At 42.5% G+C, this 24,961-nt stretch overlaps 1 protein-coding gene and 1 long non-coding RNA gene across 4 annotated transcripts in view; one reads left to right on the forward strand and one right to left on the reverse strand.

Annotated features, from left to right (window-relative positions):
• Positions 1-6,684, reverse strand: part of Tmtc1 (transmembrane O-mannosyltransferase targeting cadherins 1) — a 258,438-nt gene extending 251,754 nt beyond the window's left edge. The window contains exon 1 of one of the 2 annotated variants that reach the window (XM_087199944.1): positions 6,337-6,684. In XM_087199944.1, the coding sequence (XP_087056070.1) occupies positions 6,337-6,617 (281 nt within the window). In that variant the 5' untranslated portion in view covers positions 6,618-6,684. Of the gene's footprint in view, positions 1-5,161; positions 5,400-6,336 lie in introns of those variants that run through there. The other variant, XM_087199945.1, reaches the window with a different exon arrangement.
• On the forward strand, positions 5,578-22,953 carry LOC147821462 (uncharacterized). 2 transcript variants are annotated; one of them, XR_015446900.1, is made up of 3 exons: positions 5,578-5,788; positions 12,533-12,714; positions 17,102-22,953. It is a non-coding gene; the product is annotated as an uncharacterized LOC147821462 (long non-coding RNA). The 2 variants fall into 2 exon arrangements; XR_015446899.1 differs by lacking the exons at positions 12,533-12,714; positions 17,102-22,953 and adding exons at positions 8,484-8,830; positions 9,602-12,505.
• Positions 22,954-24,961: the final 2,008 nt, after the last annotated feature.

A 24,961-nucleotide genomic window follows, 5' to 3' on the forward strand; every position in this document is an offset into this window, starting at 1 on the left:
CTAGCAAGTGATAATCTCAGCAAGTTACGTTAAAGAAGGGATTACCCCTTCAAGAATCAAAGCTGCCCATGATCTCCCACTAAGCTAGACTCAAGGGAACACATGTGCCCACGGAAATTCCTAATCTCATCTCCGCTTCTCTTTCAAAGGAAGAAAAAAGGTAAAGTAGGTAAGTGCACCAATCTTAATAACCTAAAAGAATCACAGAGTCACAAAAATGATTTATCAGGTTTTTTTAGTGGACAATAAAATGCTAATCCTTTATTTGGACAATCATTTCTGGGCCCCTACTCTGCAGGCCCATAGAGTTCCAGCTAGAGATCTACCTTGTGCAGCTCACAACGTAATGAGGGGCCATTCAAGCCAACAACAAAAAAACGATGCAATAAGGGATAGGAAAGCAAACGAGGTGAGACGTGGGGTGACACATGAAGGAGCATTTGCTCCTTTAGATCAGGTGGCTGGGGAAGGGCTCCAGGCTGAGGTGACATCAAGGCAGAACCAAAGGTGGAGAGAGAGTAAGCCGTTTGCTTATCAGGGAAGAAGAAACCCAAGTGCCTAGGCCCCGGAAGTGCAGTCTGGCCAGTACAGGAACAAAGATGCCAGGAGGCTGGGTGGACAGAGGTCCGTTTAGAGTGCCCTGAGGGACTGAAGCCTACCTCCCTTCAAAAACAGAGTACTGACATTACTTTGGCATGATCAAACATTCCTCATCCCTCTTTTTTAGTGGAATGATTATATATTCAAAGTCTGGAAAAATATGAATGTAACTCCAAAAGAAGAAAGAAAAGACATTTGCTGATCAAAAAAATAAAGCATTTCAGAAGGTGATTTCCAACCCTTCATTCAGGGGCTTACTTGTAAAACCCCAATGATCCAAAAAGAACATTCCTCTCATTCTCCATCCCTCCTACCAGACTACAGTCTGAGCTTATCTTGAATCAGAGCACATCCTCCCAGGCAATAACCATAGTCTCCTCCTCTGTGGTCTCTAAATTAACCTGAGTCTGCAATAAAATTCTTAAAGGCTTTTTTGTTTTCATTCTTATGAAATCTTTTTTTTTCTTTGAGGCAGGGTCTATGTAGTTCAGGCTTGCCTTGAACTCACTATGTAGCCTAGGCTAGCCTCGAACTTGTGGCTATCCTCCTGCCTCAGCCTCCCAAATGCTGGGATTATGGGCATAAGCCACCATGCCTGGCTCTTCTCTATAAATCTTTACTGCCTCCAGTTCTTCCAATTCTGCTTACCTTGGCTGTTTCCATCACTGAGTATGTCAGACAACCTGGTCAAGCACCTAGACCATCTTCCCAGGTCTCATATGACAGACTTAACAAACCTGCCTGCCTTGGAGCAGCACACACTGTAGCAAAGTAAAACCCACAGAGGCCAAATCAAAAGGAACAGAACCAAAAGCAATGTTTCATTTCTCTTAGGTGTGGGGATGGAGGCTGGTTCTTATTTTCATAGTTGGCGTATCGCTCATGACTAAAAGATGCAAACTACTGCAAAGAAACTCAAAATCAAACAGTAAAACACTGCAAATTCTTACAGCTGCACATATTAAGATATTCTATTTTTTAGCTCTGACATTTTAAAACACCCACTTCTCTCTTATGCTTTATCTACCATCAGAAGCCTTCAATAAGACTTTGTAGCAAACTATGATCTAATAGCCTAACAATGGAAAGAGAATCATGAGTTTAAGGTCCTTTACTTTACCTTAGTTTCCCTGTTTTTAAAATCAAAAACTCCTTTTCCTTATGAAGTTGACCTCACTGACTTACTGCATGAAAAGACACTGCTAACAATTCTGCAGCAGCTTCTTCCCAAGAGGAAAGGAAGGAGGATAAAATTAAAAACCTACGTACCTTTTAAATCAGTCAGAATCATATGAATAAGGGACACTCAAAGGATCAAAGGGTCTACAGTGCCTATAACGTAGCTTGATGCTTTCCTCCTGAATTCAGAGCTGCAAACAGCTCATGGCCAGTCAGGAATAAAGCAGCAAAGTAAAAAAGGTTACTTCTGCAGGTTCAGTTTTCACAGATGTTTAGATTCTGCTCTGCTCTACTATGATCTAAAAATGTTCCTGCATGCCTTTCGACACAATCTTATGAAAAGAATGAATGTATAAAGTTTGATTAGAAATAGAAATTAATCAGAATTCTAAATGTACTTGAAGGAACACTTCATTTTTATCAGTGCTTGGCCAGCAAAACAGAATCACTAGGAATGATCCAGAAGCAAAGGATTTACTATAGAGTGCTGATTTTTCACAATGGTGGGAGCTGGTTAGAGCTATTAAGTGTGCTTGTGTCTATAACAGAAGACCCAGGCCAGCAGGGCAGCCACTCCAGAAGAGAAGAAAGTGGGGATGAGCTGGACCCCACAGGATGAGTGGGGAACATGCACTGGTTTCTAGCTGCCTCCAAAGCTCAACCAAATGAGAATGGCTGGCAAAACCTCTGGTTCTCTCCTCCTGCAGAGCCTGACACACCTGCTCCAGCGATGCAGGTGGCTGAAGGTGGAGCCCTGGAGAAGGTGGAGGAGCCAGGGCTCAGCTGCTGCACACTAACTGCAAGGCAGCCAGGCCTTCTGCAACAATCTATGGTCTACACTGCCCCGTGTGTGTGTGATCATGGCTTCACTTCCACCCTCCAAAGCTCAGAGAAAATGCCTCTGTGGTCAGCCCAAAAGCAGGGTACTCCTGGGAAGGGAATTCCAGGAAACATAATTTTAACTCAGCTATACTGAAGTAGCACAGAGCCATCACATTCTGGTAAACTGTCTTCATCTTTCACTAGCCTGTATCCCCAAAACTGGTGAAAGTAGATGTTCTGGTAACCCATTTCCTCTTTCCACCTTTGGCTCATTTCCTATGAGAGAAAAATTGTGATTAGCATCTTTACTCCATGAGCAAGCACCTTTACTGTTTATTAGTACACACACAAAGCACCACTACAGCAAATGCATTATTCTATCGATTATGTTTATTCCTAAGGGAAATTCTAGCTCTCAGTATTTGTGACATACATCCCATGAATCAAAGATGATACACTTACTTTTAATAAAGGAAATAAAGTTTGTGTTGTACACTGGGAAAGACCCCTGGCAGGAGGACAAAATTATAAGCTACAGAAAGGAAAAAAATTATTTGCCAACCACATACTTGACAAACAACATGTACTTAAAGACTATATAAAGATCTTCAAAACTCAACATTTAAAAACATGCACTTAGAAAATAGACAAATGACACCAAGTCACATTTAACAAAGAGACTATACAGAGCACAAATCAATACACAAAAAGATGTTTAACATCATCAGCCACTAAGGAAACAACTACATGTAGTATGATCCCACCACACAACTGTCAGAATGGCTATAATAAAAAAACAGCAACAGCGGGTGTGGTAGCACATGCACATAATCCCAATACCAAAACAGAAGGATCACAAATCTAAAACCAGCCTGGGCAACTTAGCAAGAACCTGTATCAAAAATAAAGAAAATAAAAAGGGGTGGGGATGTAGCCCCACATGAGGCCCTGGGTTCACAATCCTCAGCCAAAAAAAAACAAACCAGAAATGACATCAAGTTCTGAAAAAAAAGCACAGAAATTGGATTAGTCCTACACTGCTGGTAGGAATTTCTGAAAAACAGTTCTGCAGTTTCATAAACAGCTACACATGCAGCCATTATATGATGCAGCAATTGTACATCTAGGCATTTTCCCTACAGAAATAAAAATGTACAAGCAATTGAATGTTTACAGCAGCCATAAACCGGAAGCGACCCAGATATCCTTAACACAGTGACTGGTTAAGGAAACTGTGGTATCCATACAATGGAATACTACTCAGCAATACAAAGGAACAAACTATTCACACATGAACAATCTGAATGAAACTCCAGATTCATGCCAAATGAAAAAAAGCCAATGTCAATATATGATACACTACATGATTTCACTAATATAACGTTATTGAAAAGACAAAGTTACAGAGACAGAGAATTCGTACTGTTATGGATTAGGGTGGAGATTTATGGACAGGTGTTCACTGATGTCATAGGGAAGCAGGAGGTATCCTTGAGAGGGAACTGATCCATCTATGTTCCAGAGATGGAACACAGTAGTTGCAGAAATCAACGTGTGATAGAACCAAACACATACTTACCAAGATCATAAAAAGCATATGTGTAAAACCAGTGAGATGTGAATAAAAGTACTAGCAGTCTGTATCAATATCAGTTTCCTGGTCTTAATATTATACTAAAGCTATGCAAAATGTTACCATGGGTAGAAAAAGGATAAGGGGCATAGAGGGTCTCTGTATAATCACTCACAACTGCACAGGAACGTACAATTCTCTCAAAAGGGGTTTTGCAATGAGTTTGTGAAGTTTCAAAGGCTTTTGCTCAAACAAGCCTAATTTAAGACAAAGCTCAAACCTATTGCACAACTTTAAAGGGCCACCTGAATTGTTCCCAACTACCTCAACGTCATAAAGACATGTCTACGTAAAGCAGTGCACAGTGGACTGTTAACAGATGAGACATTGTCCTTCCATGCACATTCTTAAGGTCAAGCGGGTCTGAACCCACCTGTGTCCCCCAGCTCGCAGCCACTGTGCCAGAAGGCATGGTTTCCCTCAGGTGACAGACCAGACACGCTGTCTGGTCCTCAGTAAGTCGATGCAGGTGAAGGACGGGCTCCCAAACTTTCCCTTTCGGAATGGGCACCTTTCCAAGGAGCGCTCCCTAGATTTGCAACTCAATCTTCTCAAAAAGTTTCTTTCACAGCAAGTAATATCAAAAAAGCCACAAGACAAGGAATTTAGCTCAGTGGTGCCGCCACCTCCCTCGAAAGTGGAAAGTTCAGAGTTCGATCCCTGGTGCCAACTCCCCCCCACCCCCAAAAAAACCACGCCTTTCAGAGCCAAAGTGCTTTTTACAAGCATGGATTACCGGGAATGAAGAGCTTCCTGGCCCCCCTCTCTACCAATTCCCTGCTACTTTCCTACTTCACCACTGACCTTCCCTGCTCCCTCTCTCTATCCCTCTCCTCTGTCCCTGCCACCTCTATAACAAAACTTCAAAAATTCTGGAGAATCCAGACCTGAAAACACTCTTCCCGGCCCTCCAGCAACAGCCCTGACCTTTTAAGATGGGACCAGTGTCCACCCGGGGGCCGTGGTAAATCCAGCATTCTTCACGCGGTGAACTTCCAAACCTGCATCAACAGCCCTCACGTAATAAATGAAAATTTAGGTCCATCTAGATGTGAAATTTATATTTATGCAAAAGACACATTAAGAAACATTTGGAAAACTGAAAGTTAGAAATCAGAACTCTTCCTGAGAACAATTTATATTCTCTTCAGAGTCGAATGTGTAATTTCCCACCCTTTTTCAAACATCGAACTTTAAGGGGAAAAATTAAGCCAAAGTCCCACAGATTGTTGCCAATTGCCATGGTTTCCTTTTCTAAGTCAGGAGCCACCTCTCAAGGAACGGGGCCGGGTGGACAGCCGACCCTTTCTCAAATAATTATTACCATAACCCCGGGCTCCTCCTACACCCCTCGGAAAAGAATTAAAACGCTGATAAACCCGAGCCAACATTACTTCGCCAGTTCTGTCCGGCGCATTACCATTAGTTTCAAGGCTCAGCCAAACTACAAGGGGTGGAGCCACGCTAGAGATTCCAGGGAGAGACAGCACTTCACACCGAGCCCCTCTCGACTTCCCTCGGGACAGCAAAACACCCCACCCTACAAAAACCCAGGTACTCTCGGTTCCCTTCACTCTTCTCACACCAGAAATGCTGAATCATGACTCCAGGGTTGTAAAAGAGAAATTCTCTCCGCCGGGACTGCAAGGGTCCCCGGAGACACCTCGCGCGGCACCCTCCGAAGTCTGGGCACGGAGCCGCGGAGAGGGGGAGCTTGCAAGGCGCGCCGCCCGGGGCGCAAGGCCAGTGCTCTGGGCAGAGGAAGCTCCCTCCCGGCTTCTCCCCCGCATGCAGTCCCAGCAGCTCTGGCTCCTTGGCCTCCCCGGGTCGCGTGCCCCGCGGGGCTGCGCCTCTCTCTGAGTCACGCCCGGCCGGGAGACGTCGCCCCCGCCGCCACCGCGTCCCCTCGGCTCCAGGCCGGGCGCGGGTGACCCAATGGAGCCCCGGCCGCCGGGACCGAGCGCGCGCGCGGGCAACTCGCTCTCAACTCCGGCGCCCAGAGCCGGCGGTGTGGACTCCGGGAAGGAGGCGCGGAGCGCGGGCAGATGACTGAGCCCAGCCCCGCAGTCCGCACCTCTCTGGCGGGCGGGCCGGGCACTCACTTGAAGGTGAGGACGCACAGCGGCCGGTAGGACTTGTGGCTGGTGTTCTCGGCCATGCCCTTGCCCCAGAAGTCGTTGGCGAAGACGCCCCAGCGCAGGGGCGCGCCGGGACGCACGTCGGGGTTGTGCACGATGGCCCACACGTCGTCGTGCACGAACTCGCCGCGCAGAGAGCGGCAGAAGCACAGGCAGCTCGCCCCGGCCAGCAACGCTGCGGCCCCGGCCGGCGCCAGCCCGCAACCCGGCCGCCTGCAGCGCGTGCGGTCCCCGCCGGCCCCCATCGCGTCCCCGCCGCCGCCCGGGCCGCGCCAGCGCGTCTGGCATTCTCCCCCGCCGGGGTCGGGTAGCGCGGGGCACCGGGAGGTGGGCTCGGCTCGGGCTCGCGCGGCTTACCGGCCCGCTCCGCGCCGCACCGCGCGCCTGGCCCCGCTGCGGGGAAACAGCGCCCCGCCCGCCGGCGCGCCGCCCACTGCGCATGCCCGCCCCGCCCCCGCCCCCCGTCCGCCGGGGGGGAGGCACCTGGTACCCGGTGCGTCTCCCGCGCCCCGCGACCCCGAGATCCCGGGATCCCCGGCCTCCTCGCGCCCCGCCCCCCCCCCTCCCCCGCCTCTCCTATCCCGTCCGCGCTGCGCCCCACAGCGCCGTGGCGTCGCCCGGGACCAGGCGGCTGGGAGCCCTCTACACCCGCCCGCCGTCCGGGACCTCAGGTGTCCCCGCGGGACGCAGCGCGGTTGGGGAAGGCGCGGCTGCCCCCGCTTTGCCCGGCCAGGGAAGCCTGAGTGCGAGACTGGGGTGGGTTTGAACGCAGAATGGGCTTGGGGAACAGTTCTCTTTTTTTACTTAAACTCCTAGACAATCCGGGAGGTGCCAAGCAAATTACTTTTTCCTCCTAAGTGGATCTCTTGGATCCGATTATTATTTCCTGGGCTGTGGGCTTTTGAACTGCTCCTGCTCAGGCAATCCAAATTTAAGAAAATAACCCCTCCAAACAAAAACAAAAACTTCTGCTAAGGCCTTTGGCATGGGCTGTTAAACTTCCTTATACTATGTAAGTCAATTACATATCCCAGGCTGATAGTGACAAGCATTTCTCCAGAACTGAAAAATCATTAAGATGTTTCACTCAGGCCTCTGGTAAATACCCCCTTGCTTCCTTGCTGAAATTACCTGGGAATTTAAAGAGTCGTTTTATTCCTAGCCTATCAAAATTCTTAAGCCCTTTGGTTTCAATGAAATATAAAGCAAAAATTGTTCTATCTGAGCATTGCATGAAGACAACAGCCAGTTTTTTGGGTTTTGGGGTAGGGTGTGGTTATTTTAGTAAGACATACCTGAGCAGTTGAAAGAGAATTAAGACAAGCATTTTCCAAACCAGGATATATTTCACCCTTTTCACTTTCACATTTTGTTTTGTTTTTGATAAAAATGAAATTAATGAATGAGAACTGAAACTGGAAATCCTGAACATCCGATGTTTTTATCTTTTTTTAAACCTTTTGACACTTGCTAAGTTTTAATATCCAGACCGTACACATGCCTAAATCTCTCATTTCCCCACACAACACACTACAGCTTTTCCTCTTCACATAATAAAAATATATTAAGGGCATAGTTTGTGCTTCAATGTGCTAAGTAGGATTGGATGACCAAAGCTGCCGGTAGAGTGTATGTGTTTGTGTATGCGTGGGTGCCATGTTACCACCATACAAAGTAGTGGAATTGTCCTGCCAAAATGGTACTAGGTGTAACATGCTATCATTGATAGGCTAATGCATCAGTCTTATCTATAATTAATAGATTTCTACAGAAGTATCTTAACCCAAAAGGGAGACTTCAATAATAGATTTTTCTTTTCAAGCACTGGGATTGAACCCAGGACTTGACCTGGAACATGCTAGGCAAGCACTCTACCACTGAGCTACACTCTCAGTCCTTTGTATTTGTTTGTTTTGAGACAGGGCCCAGGCTTGTCTCAGATTTGCAGTCCTCTGCCTCAGCCTTCCCAGTAGCTGGGATTACAGGTGTGTGTCACCTTGCCCAACTAATAATAGATTTTTGTAGACAGCAAACTGTCCTCTCCCTCAAGTCACCCTTCTGTCACCTTACTAAAAGGCACATTCCTGCCCTCCCCTTCTCATCTTCCTTAGTCGAAAGCAGGCTCTGAGCTGTCCAGGACAATGGAAAGACATGAAAGACTAAGGGCTGAGACCCCAGAGGCAAAGGAAAGAAGGGATGCACCCCCCCCCACCCCCCGCCAGAAGGGAGCCAGGTTTCTGAGCACAGCGCTGCACTAAGCCTTCTGTGGGTCCAGGGGCATTTACTTCAAGTGATGAATTTGAGGCTAACTCAGAATGGAGAAGGTCCAGGATTTATGATGTTTCCACCTATAATTCTTCAACGTTACCGCGATAAGAAAGCAGAACACATGCAGTGGAGTAAGACTTCATTTTCTTAAGCCAGCAGTCAGCCACTCAATCACAAAGGTGGCAGCCAGGTACGTGTTGCTAAGTTATGATATAGGTGTATTCATCGAATTTCAATTTAGGATATCTGCAATTTACACTGCTTTGATTAGAGGTGACTCCTTGGGAGCCAAGAAGCATCTGTAGTGAGATACCTCGAGTTTCCTCAAGTACGGACCAATACGTGAATTTCTTTTAAAATCAGACAGTTCCTTTGCAGCCCCTCACTTCCTGATTCAATACTTCTCTGTATTAAGGAAAACTGTAGAAGTACTGATGTCAGAGAGAGGCTTACATTGATACACCAGCACATCAAGCCCACTGCTCCTCTCTTAAGATGTAAAACACTCATCTTGGCTAATAAAGGGGCCTGAAAGGAAATGAGATTTAATTCTCGTTCCTCAGACGCTTGATTATTTTTAAAGGATTGGTAATTAGAGGAATACTACCTTCTAAGACACCCTTTGTCCACTCAGAGCAATTTAAAGCATAAATTACTACAGAAGAGCCTTCCCGAGGCTCACACAGATTAAGTCACTCATGCAAATTAATGGATCACATCTTCAAAGAGAGTAGGACAAAACTAAAAGTATGTCAAGGGCAAGTATCTTAATAAAACAAATTTCAAGTAACTTCAGAGAAAGATTTCTTTGTTTAGGCAAACTGGTCGGCCTCTTAACCTTTTAGGCCCTTGAAAAAGGAACACTTTCTTGTAAAATCCAGTTTTAGCAAGAATCCTGCTAGATCAGTTTGGTAATAACCCTCACCTTCACCCTCAATATCTTATCTTCCGTTTTCCTCAGGTGATGCTGACCACCCTGGCCTGTCACAGCAAGAATTCTCTTCGGTTGCAGAGAGAATAGTATCCTTTTCCTCCTACCCTTTATGCTTCTTTTCTGGATCTGTGTAACAAAAGATAGATTAATGAGACAAATACATACAATTTAGTATAAATTTTACAAAACATAAGAAACTTCCTAAGGAAATAAAGACCTGAAGAAACAGTTGCCCTGGTTGTTTTCATACATGATTTGATGGGGAGTAGCAAAGCATGGACATGGGCCAAGACCAAAAGGGGATGAATTAGTGAGGTGAACTTGGGGGACTTTCCAAGGCCTGCTTCTTCAGATCCCTTCTGGTGCCCACCATCTTTGGAGATTACAGTGTTCCTTTCCTCCAGACATGGGAGGGCCCCACTTCATGCTGGTTGCTACTTTGGATCTGGTGTCCCCCAAAGGAATGTGAAAAGCTGTTCTGCAGAGTAGCACTGCTGGGAGGTGGCACAGTGTAAGGATGTGGGGCCTCGTGGGAGGTTCCAGGTCCCTGGGTTGGCCCTCAGAAGGACAGTGGGACCCCAGCCTCCGTCTCTTCCTCTCTTTGGCTTCCTGCCTGAGGTGCACAGTTTTGCTCCTCTTCCTTCTCCTCCTTTTCTTCCTCTTCCCTTTCTTCCTCCTCTCCTTTCCTTCTCCCCCTGGTGCTCCCACCATGATGTGCTGCCTCACCACAGGCCCAGAATAGTGTTGTCCACTGGTCATGAGCTGGACCCCTGAAAACATGAGCCAAAAAAACCTTGCCTCTTTAATGTTGATTATCTCAGGTATTTATTATAGTGACGGAAATCTTACTAACACTGGTCTTATGATTTGCTTCAGGGGAAAGTCAGCAAGTCCTTTCCACAGCTCCCATTTCTTGAGTTCCTTCAGCTAAAAATACTTGGTATTCAAAGGGCTGTGTTTGGCCATAGTATGTCCTGAACCCCATCAAAAAAAAGAACTTGCTAGAATTCTCCAAAGAGTTTCAAGTCTCTGGATGAATCCTACAACATTACAAAGTAAATATCTGCAGTCTCAGAAATTAAATTTTAACATTATTCTGCAAACAGACAAGGACACTATTTTCACATGAATGAAATTTAAATTACATATTTTTATTTTACATTTAAATACATAAAATCAAAATATCTACTTTTAGTTTCTTATACAACTTCCACAATTTACATGAAATGTCAGAGGAAGCACTAAAATGTCATTGTATAAATTTGCATTTAAAATTAAATTCAGACATACACAAACAGATTTTTATGAAGAGTTAATTTTTTTAGAAAAATTTCCCATCGGATTCATGAGCTCTAGATGTACTTTATATATCAAATTAATTTGCCATTTAACCCAATGTTGCCATAAGCTACAAAATACTCTCATAGCAGCTAGTAACAGGCTGGATCAGCAGAAAGCTCCTTCTCAACATGAAAGAATACAAGACAATGTCCCAATTCATAGTGTGTGCTAAATTCCATGGTGTCAACATTCTTACCCTGGTTGACCTCACGCTACCAAGGTGACCTACATGGAGAAGGAGTGATGGATGGTTCTACAGTATTTTTACCAGCTGGATACAAATGGAGTAAATATGATCAAGAACATGTTAATAGTACAATAATTATAAAGTGATAAGCTTATTATCTTCAAGTTAATCTAATTTATATAATTGTTAGTTTAACAATATAGTGGCTTTGCTTAACCACTGGCTTACAAGATTTCAAAGAATTTAACAAATCAGTTGTTGTGAACCAGAATGAGTTGACCCCAGCATAATATCAAATGAAATAACATTGTCCAATACTGGCATTATGACTTTGAATTTGAGTGATAAAAATGGGCAGGAGTCATCATACTTGTGGAGAGAGGAATTAACCTTATCTGGAGATATCTGCCTTTGCTCTTGCTGCTGGGAAGTGACTGTGTGGCCCCTGGATGTCCTGGGAGAGTCTGCTGGGGGTTTGGGTGACCTGCTAGTCTGACACAGTGATTTACACAGTGATTTATAGTATCAGTTCTGCCCTCTGGGGAAACTGGACACTGAAAGTATGACAGAGACCAGATATGCCACTTTGGCAACAGGACTGCTTTGAGCTAAAAGCTCTCTGTTTAGGAGCAGGACATAAATTCCCATTTAGAAAGGTATCCCCTTCTCAGCAGGAGGAGAGCTAACCCAGAGACAACTCTGACTCTCATCTGCATAATAGACCTTTCTAAACAACTCTTATTTACCACACACTTCCTCCTTTCACTTATATAATTTAGCTCCCACCCTAGAAGCAAATAATCCCCTTTGTAATCCCAGTACTTGGAAGGCTGAGGCAGGAGGATCTCTGCAAGTTAGAAACCATCCAGGCTTTAGCTTGACAGCTGGGCCACTGGAGGTGAGATGAGCCATTCAGGGGGTGTGCGATGGGCCCCATCAAAACCCTGAATACTAGAACATGCAGCCTCTTCTGCGTCTGGCAGTAGTCCTCCCACATTGTCTCAGTGGAGAGTGATGTGTTCCTGCAGAATGGTGCATCCTGGCTCCATGGGAGAAACGACAGCAAGTCTGTGTCCAGTGCTTCTGTGGTGGTCCCTGTGTGTTTTCTTCCTGGGCTGAGTTTCACCTGTGACCTTTCCCTGTAATAATCCACAGCTTCCAGCAGAACAGTTTTCAAGGAATTCTGTGAGCACTTCCAGCAAATTATCAAAATGGAGATGGTCTAGGGCACCCCAACACACATAGCACTTGCAATTGTGAGAAGAGTTTATGGGGACTGCCTAAAACTCACCTCACGACATTTTTCCTATTTTTAAATTTTTCTATAAGTGTTTTTTAAAAAATGGATAGCTACTTCCCAAGAAAAATAGAAACAGCAATAGCTACCCCAAAGCTTTAATGTTAAACCCTCTGTTTTTCCCCCCATTTAGAGTCTCCAGGAAAATTCACGAAAGCAAACTCAAAAAATTAAATGGAAGATAGCAAAACCCAAAAAAGCAGCCACTGCAGGAGAGCTGCTTGGAAGTGATTGTGAATTTGTGGATAACAAACCTCCATACTGATGGCTGTTTGAGAAAGAGCAAATGATGAGGAAAATCTAAAGGCTTGGTTGGTCTGTATAAATATTTACTGCATTCATCAATATTAAGTGTTTCATGTTTTATGTGGGGCAGCACCACATTGTTTTAATACATTTAATGCCACACTTCTTTATTTTGTTAAATTATAAAAGTGATCTTGTTGGGGGAATCACCACCTCACAGATGGTCTTGAGGTCTGCTCTGCCCGGTCCCCACCTGCAGCAGACTCAGTACATCATTTGTGAAGCCGAGGGTAAAATTCAATGAGGGGCACTGTCCAGAATTATTGATCAGATCACCAAGCCTGGCGGATACTAAGGATGGAGCCCTCCCAGAAGCACTGCCTGAGCACAGTCTCCTGTGACTGCACAGGCTGCCACTGCCAAAGCCAGCCCTATTACTCAGAGACAGTCCTAGTCACAGAATTCTCTCCAGTTAGATTAGGTCCTCCTGGCAAACAAGTGTCTGGGACAGCCAAAATTAATGGACTCGGGCACAAAGGCCCTGGTAAAACACCTGCCATAAGTCAACAACACGGCTTACATTCTGTGTTATCAAAGATGTTGGAGTACCTATCATGCTAGTTTTTCTATGCCAAGAAATACAGATTATAACTGGAGATAAATAATTTCTCTCCACAGGAGGATCACTGTGAGTTCGAAGCCAGCCTGAGCTACATAGTGAGACCCTGTCTCAAAAAAAAAATTTTTTTTTTTCCTGGAGAAATAACAATCTCCTGTCTTTTCTCACTCTTCTGCTAAGTCTTGTTTCTCAGACTGTTCTTCCATATGTGAGTTAATCTAAAGGCATACAGTGAAGCTTTTTAAAACTTCACTACAGCTTACAAAAAATAAAAAATGTCACACAGATGTCATTTTGGGGAGTTATATTATTGAAAATGTTGCAGCCAGGTCTTTATTGTGGTGTTAGATGTTGTTTTTCAGTAATTTAACATCTTCGACAAGTGCTGAATATTATGGCCTTTCCAGTTAGAGGACAGAGCAGAAAATTCCTGCTCCTCCATTTGGCTCACAGCTCTCCATTTCCCTGTTCTTCAGTGGTTTCCCCCTCTCCTTCTTGTGGAGTTTGAGGGGTTAGGAGAGTGCTGTAGCCATCTGATAACCTATTTCACGGAATGAGCATTCTGCCTACTTTCGAGATGCAGCCTTATGATCCTGAAAAACTTGCATTTACGGAAACAACCAAGTGTTGATGTTTTTCCTTTATTCTTCGCTCAGTACTCAAGTAGCAGAGAGATGGTAGTGACAATAACAAACCCCTGGATCGTGCCATAAACCCTCTCGCCCTGTGTGCCAAGAAAACCTGCCTCTGCACCTGTGGCAGCCCCCACCCTACTCCAGGGGCGACCTTATACTCCCCACAAACTGCCCTCCAGACAGCCTGCCCTGTTCAGGGCTTGGTCTGGGAGTCAAAACCACTGTACCTAAGTGGCAGAATATGACTGTGAGGCAACATGGGTACTAACACATAGTAAGGTACCTTCCACGGAAATAAAATGTAGCACTCTACAAAGTGTTTTCCTATCTATCATCTGCCCTTAATGTTTTAAGTTTTACCTGTTATTACTTTCATTTAAATAAATATATTTCTGATAAATTTTTAAGCAGGACCAAGATTACACCTTTTGTACTTTGAAGTATTTTTAAAGGATGGTTCCATAAGAATTTTTACTGGTCAGCAAATTTTTTTACTAGTCAGTAAAATTCTTTATTCATCAGTAAAATTTTTACTGGCCAGCAAAATCCTGCCTTATTGTTTACCCCTAAAGTAAAGATTAGTTGTTTATGGAAAGGAAGATTCCACAGAAGTCTGTTTCCTTAGTAGCAGAATTTTAATTCTCCAGCTACTCACACCTGTTCCTGAGCTAATTGCTTTATTTTGCATCACATGGTTTCTGGGCAAGATGTACAGAGAGAACAAGGCCTCTCTTTGCCAGATCACCACTGGACTGCTTGCCAGGCCACTAAACTGTGACAGACACTCAGGGGCTGATTGTGAAGACTAAATCCAGAGCTCTGCAGAACGTCTGACACCTAGCAAGGTGTGCTCAGTAAAAGCGAACTTTGATGAAAATTATGATGATGAGGGTGAAAGCATTCCTTTCCTCTCTCAGTAATTTTCATGTTACTTCTCTTTCTCTCCATTATGGTAAAATGGAAAACCTGCTACTAAGCAGTGATTAGGCATCTACTTCCCAATCCCTACCTACTTATATATTCCCTGTTTTGAATGACAGCATGGCCACCTGCCTCTCCTGCACTGACTCTGAACAAGCCTGCCACAGCCTCCCTGCAGCTATGGGCTGGAGGTGAGAAACCTCCTCAATTCCTGATGCCCAGGAACCACTCCTTTGCCCATAACTTCCCCGGCTTCTCTGTTGTTTTCAATTTGATTGATAGGATCCGGTTGTTTCGGGAAAATGTTAATTCTTGTTTCCAAAACATTAACCTTTATTATCACATGCCTTAAATTTCAAATGATTGCTTCAGAGACAAGTTTTCATACCTCCCCATGGTTACCAAACAACTATATACCACACTATACTATCAAAGTTATGTGGCTATTTTTTATCAGTCATGTTTATTCCCCTTTCTTAATGTGCTTAATTTTTTTATTTACTTGTGAAGCTGAGTAGATGGTAAAAATGAACTAGCAAACCATAGGAAAGTTTTATTTTAATAAAATTTTCTTTCTTTACCTTTATTTATTCATATTTGTCATACATGTTGATTACATTCATCATAGAGAATTTATACCTGTACATAATATATCTTTTTTTCCATTCTCTTCCCCTTCAACCCTTATTCCTCTCCCCATTTATGAAAGCTTTGTTTCTAATTTTTTTCCTTCCATTCTCTTTTTTCCTTTTCTCTTCCTTCCCTTCCCCCTTCTTCCCCTCCTTGGTCTCCTTCCATTTCAGTATTTTCTTCTTGCTTCCCAATATCTATCCTCCATTATGCTTCTTACTTACCCTTTGAGTTTCTCACACAAGAGAAACAATGTGATATTTAAACTTGTATGTCCAATTTATTTCACTTAAGATTATGGTCTCAAAGTGAATCTATTTTCTTACAAATGACTCGTTTATCCTTCTTTATGGCAAAGTAGTGGTCCATTATATATAAATACCACATTTTCTTTATCCACTCATCTTTTGATGGGCATAGGGCCTGTTTCCAAGATTTAGCTATTATAGCAATGCTATAAACATGGGTGTGAATATATCAGAATAGTAGGATCATTTTAACTCTTTCAGGAAGATACCTATGAGGGGAATAGCTGGGTCAAATGGAACCTCTAGTTTTAGTTTTTTGAGGAATCTCCACACTGATTTCCACAGTGGTTGTACCAGTTTACACTTACTCCAGCAACGGAGTAGGGTTCCTTTTTCCCTATAGCCCTGGCAGCACTTGTTATTGGCTAATTTCTAGATGATAGCCATTCTTTCTAGAGTGAAATAGAATCTCAGCATTGTTTTATTTTGCATGCCTTGAATGACCAGTGGTGTTAAACATTTTATATATATATATATATATTGTTTGTACTTCTTCATCTGAGAATGTCTGTTCATTTCAAATTCCCATTTTTGGAATTGGGTCTTTAAATTTGAGGGTGCATCTGATTTTTTAATTAGTTCTTTTTATATTCTAGATATTAGTCCTTGGTCTGAGAAACAGCTGGCAAAAATTTTTACCACTTGGTGGTTTGGCCCTTCACTCTGTTGGTGTTTTCTTTTGTTGTGCAAAAGCTTTTTAATTAGATAAGATCCCAGTTGTTGATTCTTTGTAATATTTCCTGTGCAATCGGGGTTTTGTTCATAAAGTCTTTACCTACACCTATGTCTTCAACAGTTTTACCTATTCTATCTTCCAGCAGATTTAATGTTTCTGTTTTACTATTTAGATCTTTGATCCATTTAACTTAGTTTAGTGCATGGTGAGAGACATGAATCTAGGTTAAATCTTCAGCATGTTAAAAGCCAGTTTTCCCAGCACCATTTAGTAAAGAGGCTATCTTTTCTCCAGTGAAGGTGCTTGGCCCCTTTGTCAAAGATAATGTAGCTAATTATAGTTGGAGTTGTTTCTGCATCTTTTATTCTGTTCCATTGATCCTCAGGTCTGCTTTTGTTTTTCTTTTTTTTTGTTTTTGTTTTGTTTTGTTGCCATTACCATGCTGTTTTTATCACAGTAGCTTTGTAATATGACTTCAAAACAGGGATTGTGATGCCCCTTGTCTTGTCTTTGTTGTCCAGAATTGCTTTTGCTATTTGGGTCTCTTCTGATTCCGTATGAATTTTAGGGTTGTTTTCTCTAGTTCTGGGAGGTATGCTGATTGGAATTTTGATTGGGATTGCATTAAATGTGTTAACAGTCCCTTGTTACCTTTGCTACCTTGTAGGTGCCATGTTGTTTCTCCTCTTTGATGCATGTTTGCCATCCCAGCCTCGGAGCCAGCCAATTATGGACTGAAAACTCTACCAACTCTCCCAGCACAGAGGAGGCCTCCAGTTCAGTGTGCCACAGCTCCCAGCCCAGAGGAGACCTCCAGGTCGGTGTGCCACAGCTCCCAGCCAGGAGGAGGCTTCTGGGTAGGTGCTACTGTTCCCAGCCTGGAGGGGGCTTCCAGTAGGTGTGCCACAGCTCACAATGAAGAGGAGGCCTCTGGGTTGGTGTACCATGGCTCTCAGCCCAGAGGAGACTTCCAGGTCAGTGTGCCACAGCTCCGAGCCAGGAGGAGGCTTCCAGGTAGGTGTGCCATGGCTCCTAGGCTGGAGGAGGCTTCTGGATAGGCATGCCACAGCTCCTAGCACAGAGGAGGTGAGCCGTGCACCCCTGCCACCTGTCGAAATGAGAAGACAGGTAAACAAGCCTCAGAGCCAGACTTCTAGATCACCTACAGCAACCCCAAGAAAAAATGAGATGGAACACTCTGATACTCTACTACCGGGACTCCCTGAACTAGCAACAAAAGAGGATCTGGAAAAAAATGAAATTAGAAATAATTTCTCACATAACAGCAAAGATTGTGCACATAGTGCAAGACATGATTAATAAATCTAGAGAGGATATAGATAAAAAAAATAGAGGAGCTGAGGAAAATGATGGAATGCCAATATAGGAAACAAATTGAAGCTATAAAACAGATGCAAACAGATTTCCAGGAGATTAAAAACTCCATCAAAAGTCTATGCAGCAGAATGAGCCAATGTGAAGACAGAATTTCAGATATAGAAGAAAAGATTGCCATTAGTAACCAAGAAAAGAAAAAATTTGATAAAATTGTAAAAGACCACGAGAAATCAGTGCAGCAGGTGCTAGATGATGCAAAGAAAAATAATATTAGACTGATTGGAGTCAATGAAGAAACAGGAGAGACTGCAGATGACATAAACAAACTGTTTACAGAAGTGATGGCAGAAAACTTCCCAAGCAGGGCGAAAGAACCTGACATACAGATAAAAGAGGTGTACAGGACTCCAAGTAGCCTTGATCAAAAAAAACCTACACATAGGCATATAATTGTTAAGATTCCAGAAACCCAACAGAAGAACAAAATTCTATAAGCAGTTAGAGAAAAGAAACAAATCACATACAAAGGAAAGCTCATCAGAATCACAGCAGACTTCTCAACACAAACCCTCAAGGCAAGAAGAGCTTGGAGTGATGTGTTTCAAGCCCTAAAGGAAAACAACCTCCAACTCAGATTGATGTACCCTGCAAAACTCTTTCAAAATTGATGGAGAAATAAGATACTTTCATGACAAAGAGCACCTTAGGAACTTCATGACTACAAAACCAGCACTCCAAAAAATTTTAGACAAAATCCTAGGAAAACACAATGAGGATCACAGCCCCAGGAAGCCCATCAGAATGAATCCACCAGGCACAAAAAGAAATTAAAATCAAAGGGGGACGATCAAACAAAAAGAAAAAGTCATGACAATGATAACTCAATACATATTAGTTATAACCATCAATGTTAATGGTCTCAACTCACCAATCAAAAGAAATAGACTGGCAGAATGGGTCAAGAAGCAAGATCCAACAATATGCTGCATACAAGAAACATACTTAATTCAAAAACAAACTCATAGACTGAAAGTTAAAGGGTGGAAAACAATACTTCATACAACGGGAACCAGAAAAAAAGCAGGGGTAGCTATCCTCTTTGCAGAACAAGTGGATTTCAAACCCACACTGATTAACAGAGACAAAGAAGGACACTATATCCTTGTAAAGTGAACAATCCAAGAAGAAGAGATGACAATCATAAATATCTATGCACCAAACACTAGTGCGCCCAACTATATAAAAGAAATACTAACTGACATTAAAAACCATATAAGCACTAATACAATAGTACTGGGGGACCTCAATAACCCACTGTCACAAATAGATAGAACAACTAGACAAAAAACAAGCAACAAAATACTAGAACTCAATCGAACTCTTGAACATATGAACTTAACAGATGTTTACAGAGTGTTTCACCCCACAAAATCAGAATACACATTTTTTTCAGCTGCACATGGGTCTTTCTCCAAAATAGATCACATACTCCCTCATAGAACATATTTAGGTAAGTGCAAAGGAATTGAAGTTATCCCCTCTATATTATCAGGCCATAGTGCAATGAAATTGGAAATCAATGCCAAAAGAAACTGCAAAAATTTCAGAAACACATGGAAATTGAACAACACACTTCTGAATAACCAATGGGTCACAGAGGAAATTAAAGAAGAAATCAGACAGTTCCTTCACTTAAATGACAATGACAGTACAACATATCAGAATCTATGGGACACAATGAAAGCAGTCTTACAAGGGAAAATCATAGCAGAGAATACTCATATTAGGAAAACAGAATGAGCCCAATTAAACAACCTGATGCTGAAACTCAAGCTTCAGAAAAAGAAGAGCAGGACAACCCCAGAGCTCATACAAGGGAGGAAATTATAAAGATCAGAGGAGAAATCAATGCAATGGAGACTAAGAAAATAATACAAAAAATCAATGAAGCCAAGAGTTGGTTCTTTGAAAGAATCAACAAAATTGACAAACCCTTAGCCAACCTTATCAGAGAAAGGAAAGAAAAGGCCCAAATCCATGCAATTAGGAATGAAAAGGGTGAAATTACAACAGACCCAGCAGAAATCCAGAGGATCATCAATACCTACTTCCAGAACCTATATGCCAATAAGATGGACAACACAGAAGAAATGGACAGATTCCTAAACACATATGAATTGCCAAAGTTGAATGAAGAGGACCTAAAAATTCTAAATAACCCAATACCAATCAATGAAATTGAAAATGTAATTAAAAACTTACCAACCAAGGAAAGCCTGGGTCCTGATGGCTTCACCGCTGAATTCTACAAGACATTTAGAGAGGAACTATTGCCACTACTGTTTAAACTCTTCAATGAAATTGAAAGGGAAGAAATACTCCTGAAATCATTCCTGGAAGCAAGCATCACCTGGATCCCCAAAGCAGAGAAAGACCCAACCGAAAAAGAGAACTATAGGCCAATCTCACTAATGAACATAGATGCAAAAATCCTTACCAAGATACTGGCAAATAGATTGCAGACAATCATCAAGAAGATCATACACCCTGACCAAGTGGGATTCATCCCAGGGATGCAGAGATGGTTCAACATACACAAATCAATCAATGTAGTACACCATATCAATAGAGATAAGGACAAAATCCATATAATCATCTAATAGATGCAGAAAAAACATTTGACAAAATCTAACACGCATTTATGATTAAAAACCCTTCAAAAAATTGAAATAGATGGTCTCTACTTCAATCTGATAAAAGCCATCTATAAAAAACCAAAAGCCAATATCATACTAAATGGTCAAAAACTGAAATTGTTCATACTAAAAGCAGGAACAAGACAAGGATGTCCACTATCACCACTCCTGTGCAATATAGATTTAGAAACATTAGCCACGGCAGTTAGGCAAGAGAAAGAAATAAAAGGAATAAAGATAGGAAATGAAGAAGTCAAATTATCATTATTTGCAGATAACATGATACTCTATATAGAAGACCCCAGGAACTCCAACAAAAATCTTCTAAACTTAATAATCAAATTCAGTAAAGTACCTGATTACAAGGTCAACACACAAAAATCAATAGCTTTCCTCTACATGAACAAAAGCCACTGAGAGAGAAATAGGGCAAATAATTCCTTTCAAAATAGCATCCAAAAAACTGAAATACCTAGGAATCAACCTAACGAAAGAAATCAAAGACCTCTTCTCTGAAAACTATAGCACTTTGAAAAAAGATATGGAAGAGGATATCAGAAAATGGAAAGACATCCCTTGCACCTGGGTAGGAAGGATCAACATAGTGAAAATGGCCATACTTCCAAAATTGCTATATAGATTCAATGCAATCCCAGTTGAAATCCCAGCAGCATACTTCATGGACCTTGAGAAAACCATCCCAAAATTCATTTGGAACAAGAAGAGACCCAGAATAGCAAAAGCAATTCTAGATAACAGAGACACGGCAGGGGATATTACAACACCAAACCTTGCACCTATACTACAAAGCTACTGTGATCAAAACAGCATGGTACTGGCAAAGAAACAGACCTGAGGACCAGTGGAACAGATTAGAAGATGCAGAAACAACTCCAGACACACTCAGCCACCTCATCTTTGACAAAGAGCCAAACACCCTCACTGGAGGAAAGATAGCCTCTTTAATAAATGGTACTGGAGAAATTGGGTTTCAACTTGCCAAAGACTAAAACTCAACCTATATCTCTCACCATGCACTAAACTAAAATCGAAATGGATTAAAGACCTAAATATAAAAACAGAAAGGCTGAACCACTGGAACAGAGGTTAGGTTGAACTCTTGAAGACATTGGGGTAGGAAAAGACTTTATGAACAAAACCTCAGTTGCCTGTGAACTAGCACAAACAATCAACAAGTGGGATCTCTTCTTACTAAAAAGCTTCTGCACAGCAAGAGAAACCACCAGCAGTGTGAAGAGACAACCCACAATGTGGGAAAAAATCTTCACCTGCTCTTCCTCAGACAAAGGTCTACTATCTCGAATCTATAAAGAACTTAAAAAAATCAGACCTCCCAAATTTAAAGACCCAATCAAAAAATGGGCATCTGAAATGAAAGACATTTCTCACACAAAGAAGTAGAAATGGCAAATAAACATATGAAAAAATGTTCAACATCACTGGTCATTGGAGAGATGCAAATGAAAACAATGGTGAGATTCCACCTCACACCAGAAAGAATGGCTGCTATCATGAAATCAATCAATAGCCAAATGCTGGCAGGGCTGTGGGGAAAGAGGAACCCTGCTCCACTGCTCATGGGAGTGCAGACTGGTGCAACCACTGTAAACATCAGTATGGAGATACCTCAAAGAACTAGGACTGGAAGTCCCATTTGACCCAGCTATTCCCCTACTGGGGATCTTCCCCAAAGAATTAACAGAATCATACCACAGTGATATATGTGCACCCATGTTCATGGCAGCACAGTTCGTAATAGCTAAAACTTGGAAACAACCCAAATGCCCATCAACTGGAGGCTGGATCAAGAAAATGTGGTTTTTTTTATAAAATGGAGTACTACTCACCCATTAAAAATGAGAAATTAGAGACATTTATAGCTAAATAGATGTACATTGAGGCGATACTCTTAAGTGAAATAAATAGGACACACATGTGTAAATACCAAATAGTCTCTTTAGTGTGAGAAACTGAAAGTGTAAATAAGGACTAAAAGGTATAATAGATAATGTGAAATAGGAAGAAAAGGGGCAAAGGGGAAGTGGGAGGGATAGGGGAAAGAAAAGAAGGGAATGGAATTAATATGAGAAAATGAATAAAAGGAAACAAAGTCTTTGTAAATAGGGAGGGATGGAGGGGTTGAAGGGAGGGCAGGGGAAGGGGGATAAAATAAGAACCAAGAGAGGTAATGTAAAGGTGCAAATTTCCAATGATGAATATCATTTTATTGTATACCTAAAATGTACCAATAAAAGGATATGCAAAAAAATTATGAGAAAAGAAAAAAATGGAAACAAAGTCTTTGTAAATAGGGAAGGGTGGAGGTTGTGGAGGGCACACAGGTAATGAGGGAAAAAATAAGAACCAAGATGCATCATGTACAGGTACAAACACCCAATGATAAATGTAAACGTATTGTATACCTAAAATGTACCAATAAAAGAATTTAAGCAAAAAAAGAAAATCTGTTAACAGTTTTGGAAGTATGGCCATTTTCACTATTGCTTTCTGCCTACCCTACGTAACAAGGGATACCTTTCCATTTTCTGATATGGTCTCCGATATCCTTTCTCAGAGTACTGTCATTTCAATGTATAGGCCTTTCACTTCCTTTGTTAGATTGATTCCTAAGCACTTCATTTTTCTTGATGCTATAAAAAAGGTTTTTTTTCTTTAGTTACCAGGGATTGAACTCAGAACCTCGCACTTGCCAGGCAGGTGCTGTGCTGCTGAGCTAAATCCCTAGCTCTTAAAAAAGATTTTTCTAAAGGGAACTTTTGAAAGAAATCTTGGGGCCATCTTTCTTTTAAAAGTACTAATCTGGAGCTTAATCATCATTGTTTCATCTCTGGCAACCGAAAGGTAGGAAACAGGGAACTGATTTCCTTGTAGAGCTACCTGGAGAAAATACGAATGTGTGGCGGGCATAAGAAGTGAAGGAGACTTTCCCTCTTTCTCATGAGGGGGCTATGTTATTCCAGTCAAGTCTTCCTCTGAAAATATGTAGGAAACCAAATTAAACACAAAACAATACAGCTTTGGCCTGTAACACCTGATTATTACAATAGATCAGGTCAGGCCTGGAGAGGAAAAGCCCAAGCCCCGCCTTTGGGTTCCCTGTTTCCCTGGAGACCAGTGAGAGGCTGAGCAGAGCCCTAATAGTCTCAAGGGTCAGGAGGGACAAAGGAGAGTTGGTCCACTATAGAACAGTGCCCTGGAAATCACCTATGCCAGTGGTGAATATTCACTTTATCTGTATAAATTCCTGAGATGACTAGCTCTAAAGAGAGAAGATTTATTTTGTCTCACAGTATTATTCTTATTCTTATTCTTCTCATTATTTTGTTACCTGGGATCAAACTCAGGACTCTGCATTTGCAAGGCAGGCACGGTGCCACTGAGCTAAATCCCCAGTTCTGTCTCACAATTTTATAGACTTCCATCCACAACAGTCCCATTTATTTGGGCCTGTGGCAGCATATCCTGGTAGGAGCACAAGGTGGAGCAAGATTGCTTATTGTGAGGCCCAGAAGCAAAGGAAAGAAGAGACTAAGACTCCCTGAGAATGCCCTGCTCAGTGATGCACCAACTGCCTGCCAGGCCCCACCTCTTAATGCTTCCACCAACTCCATGCAAACCTGGGAAACAGGGCCCTGTGGGGCTCATTCCAGATCCAAACCCTTGCAGGGTGGGGCCCTGAACAGTGACCTTCCAGGAGGGAAGAACTGGAAACTGGCTCTCCACTGGCTTCCAGGGATCTACTCTGGTGGTCCCCAGCCTTGTCAGCAAACAGGATGGCTTCTTGGAAGACAGTTTTACCACAGATAGGAGTGGGGGTGCATTCTGGATGAGTCACACACATTCCATTTATTGTACTTTATTTCTACTGTATTACATTGGGCACTTTATCTCCAGTATGTCATTAGATTCTCATAGGATTACACAACCTAGACAGCTCACATGCACTGTTGACCATAGGGTTCGTGTTCCTATGACAATCTAAGGCCCTTGCTGATATGACAAGAGATGGAGCTCAAATCAAGTTAGCCTTGGGGAGGCAGCAGCTATAAATACAGAGCAAACCTGCCCACAGCTCACTTCCTTCAATGGAACCGGTTCCGAACAGGGTCCAGGGATTGGGGACCCTGGTCTAGGCATGCTCAGTAAATATGAAAGAAATATGTAATTAGCAACACCAAGTCTCTTGCCAGAAAAGCAATACTGAAGGAAATGCCAAAGAGTGGTCTTTGAACAGGATGAAATGATTCCACATGAAAGTAGAGACAGGGAAAGTATTAGAACACAAGTTAAATGGCAGATATGATCACATAGGACGAAATTTAGTTGAAAATTGCCAGCTTACAAGTCTATAGAGACAGAAAGTAGATTACTAATTGTCAGGGCCTGGGAAGAGGGAGAAAGAGAAGTGACTGCTAATGAGCACAGAATTTCTTTCTAAGGCAATGGGAATC

This window comes from Heterocephalus glaber, unplaced genomic scaffold (assembly GCF_053883595.1).
Source record: "Heterocephalus glaber isolate CG9 unplaced genomic scaffold, H.glaber_assembly_v1.0 deba00001733, whole genome shotgun sequence".
In the NCBI taxonomy this organism is placed as follows: Eukaryota; Metazoa; Chordata; class Mammalia; order Rodentia; family Bathyergidae; genus Heterocephalus; species Heterocephalus glaber.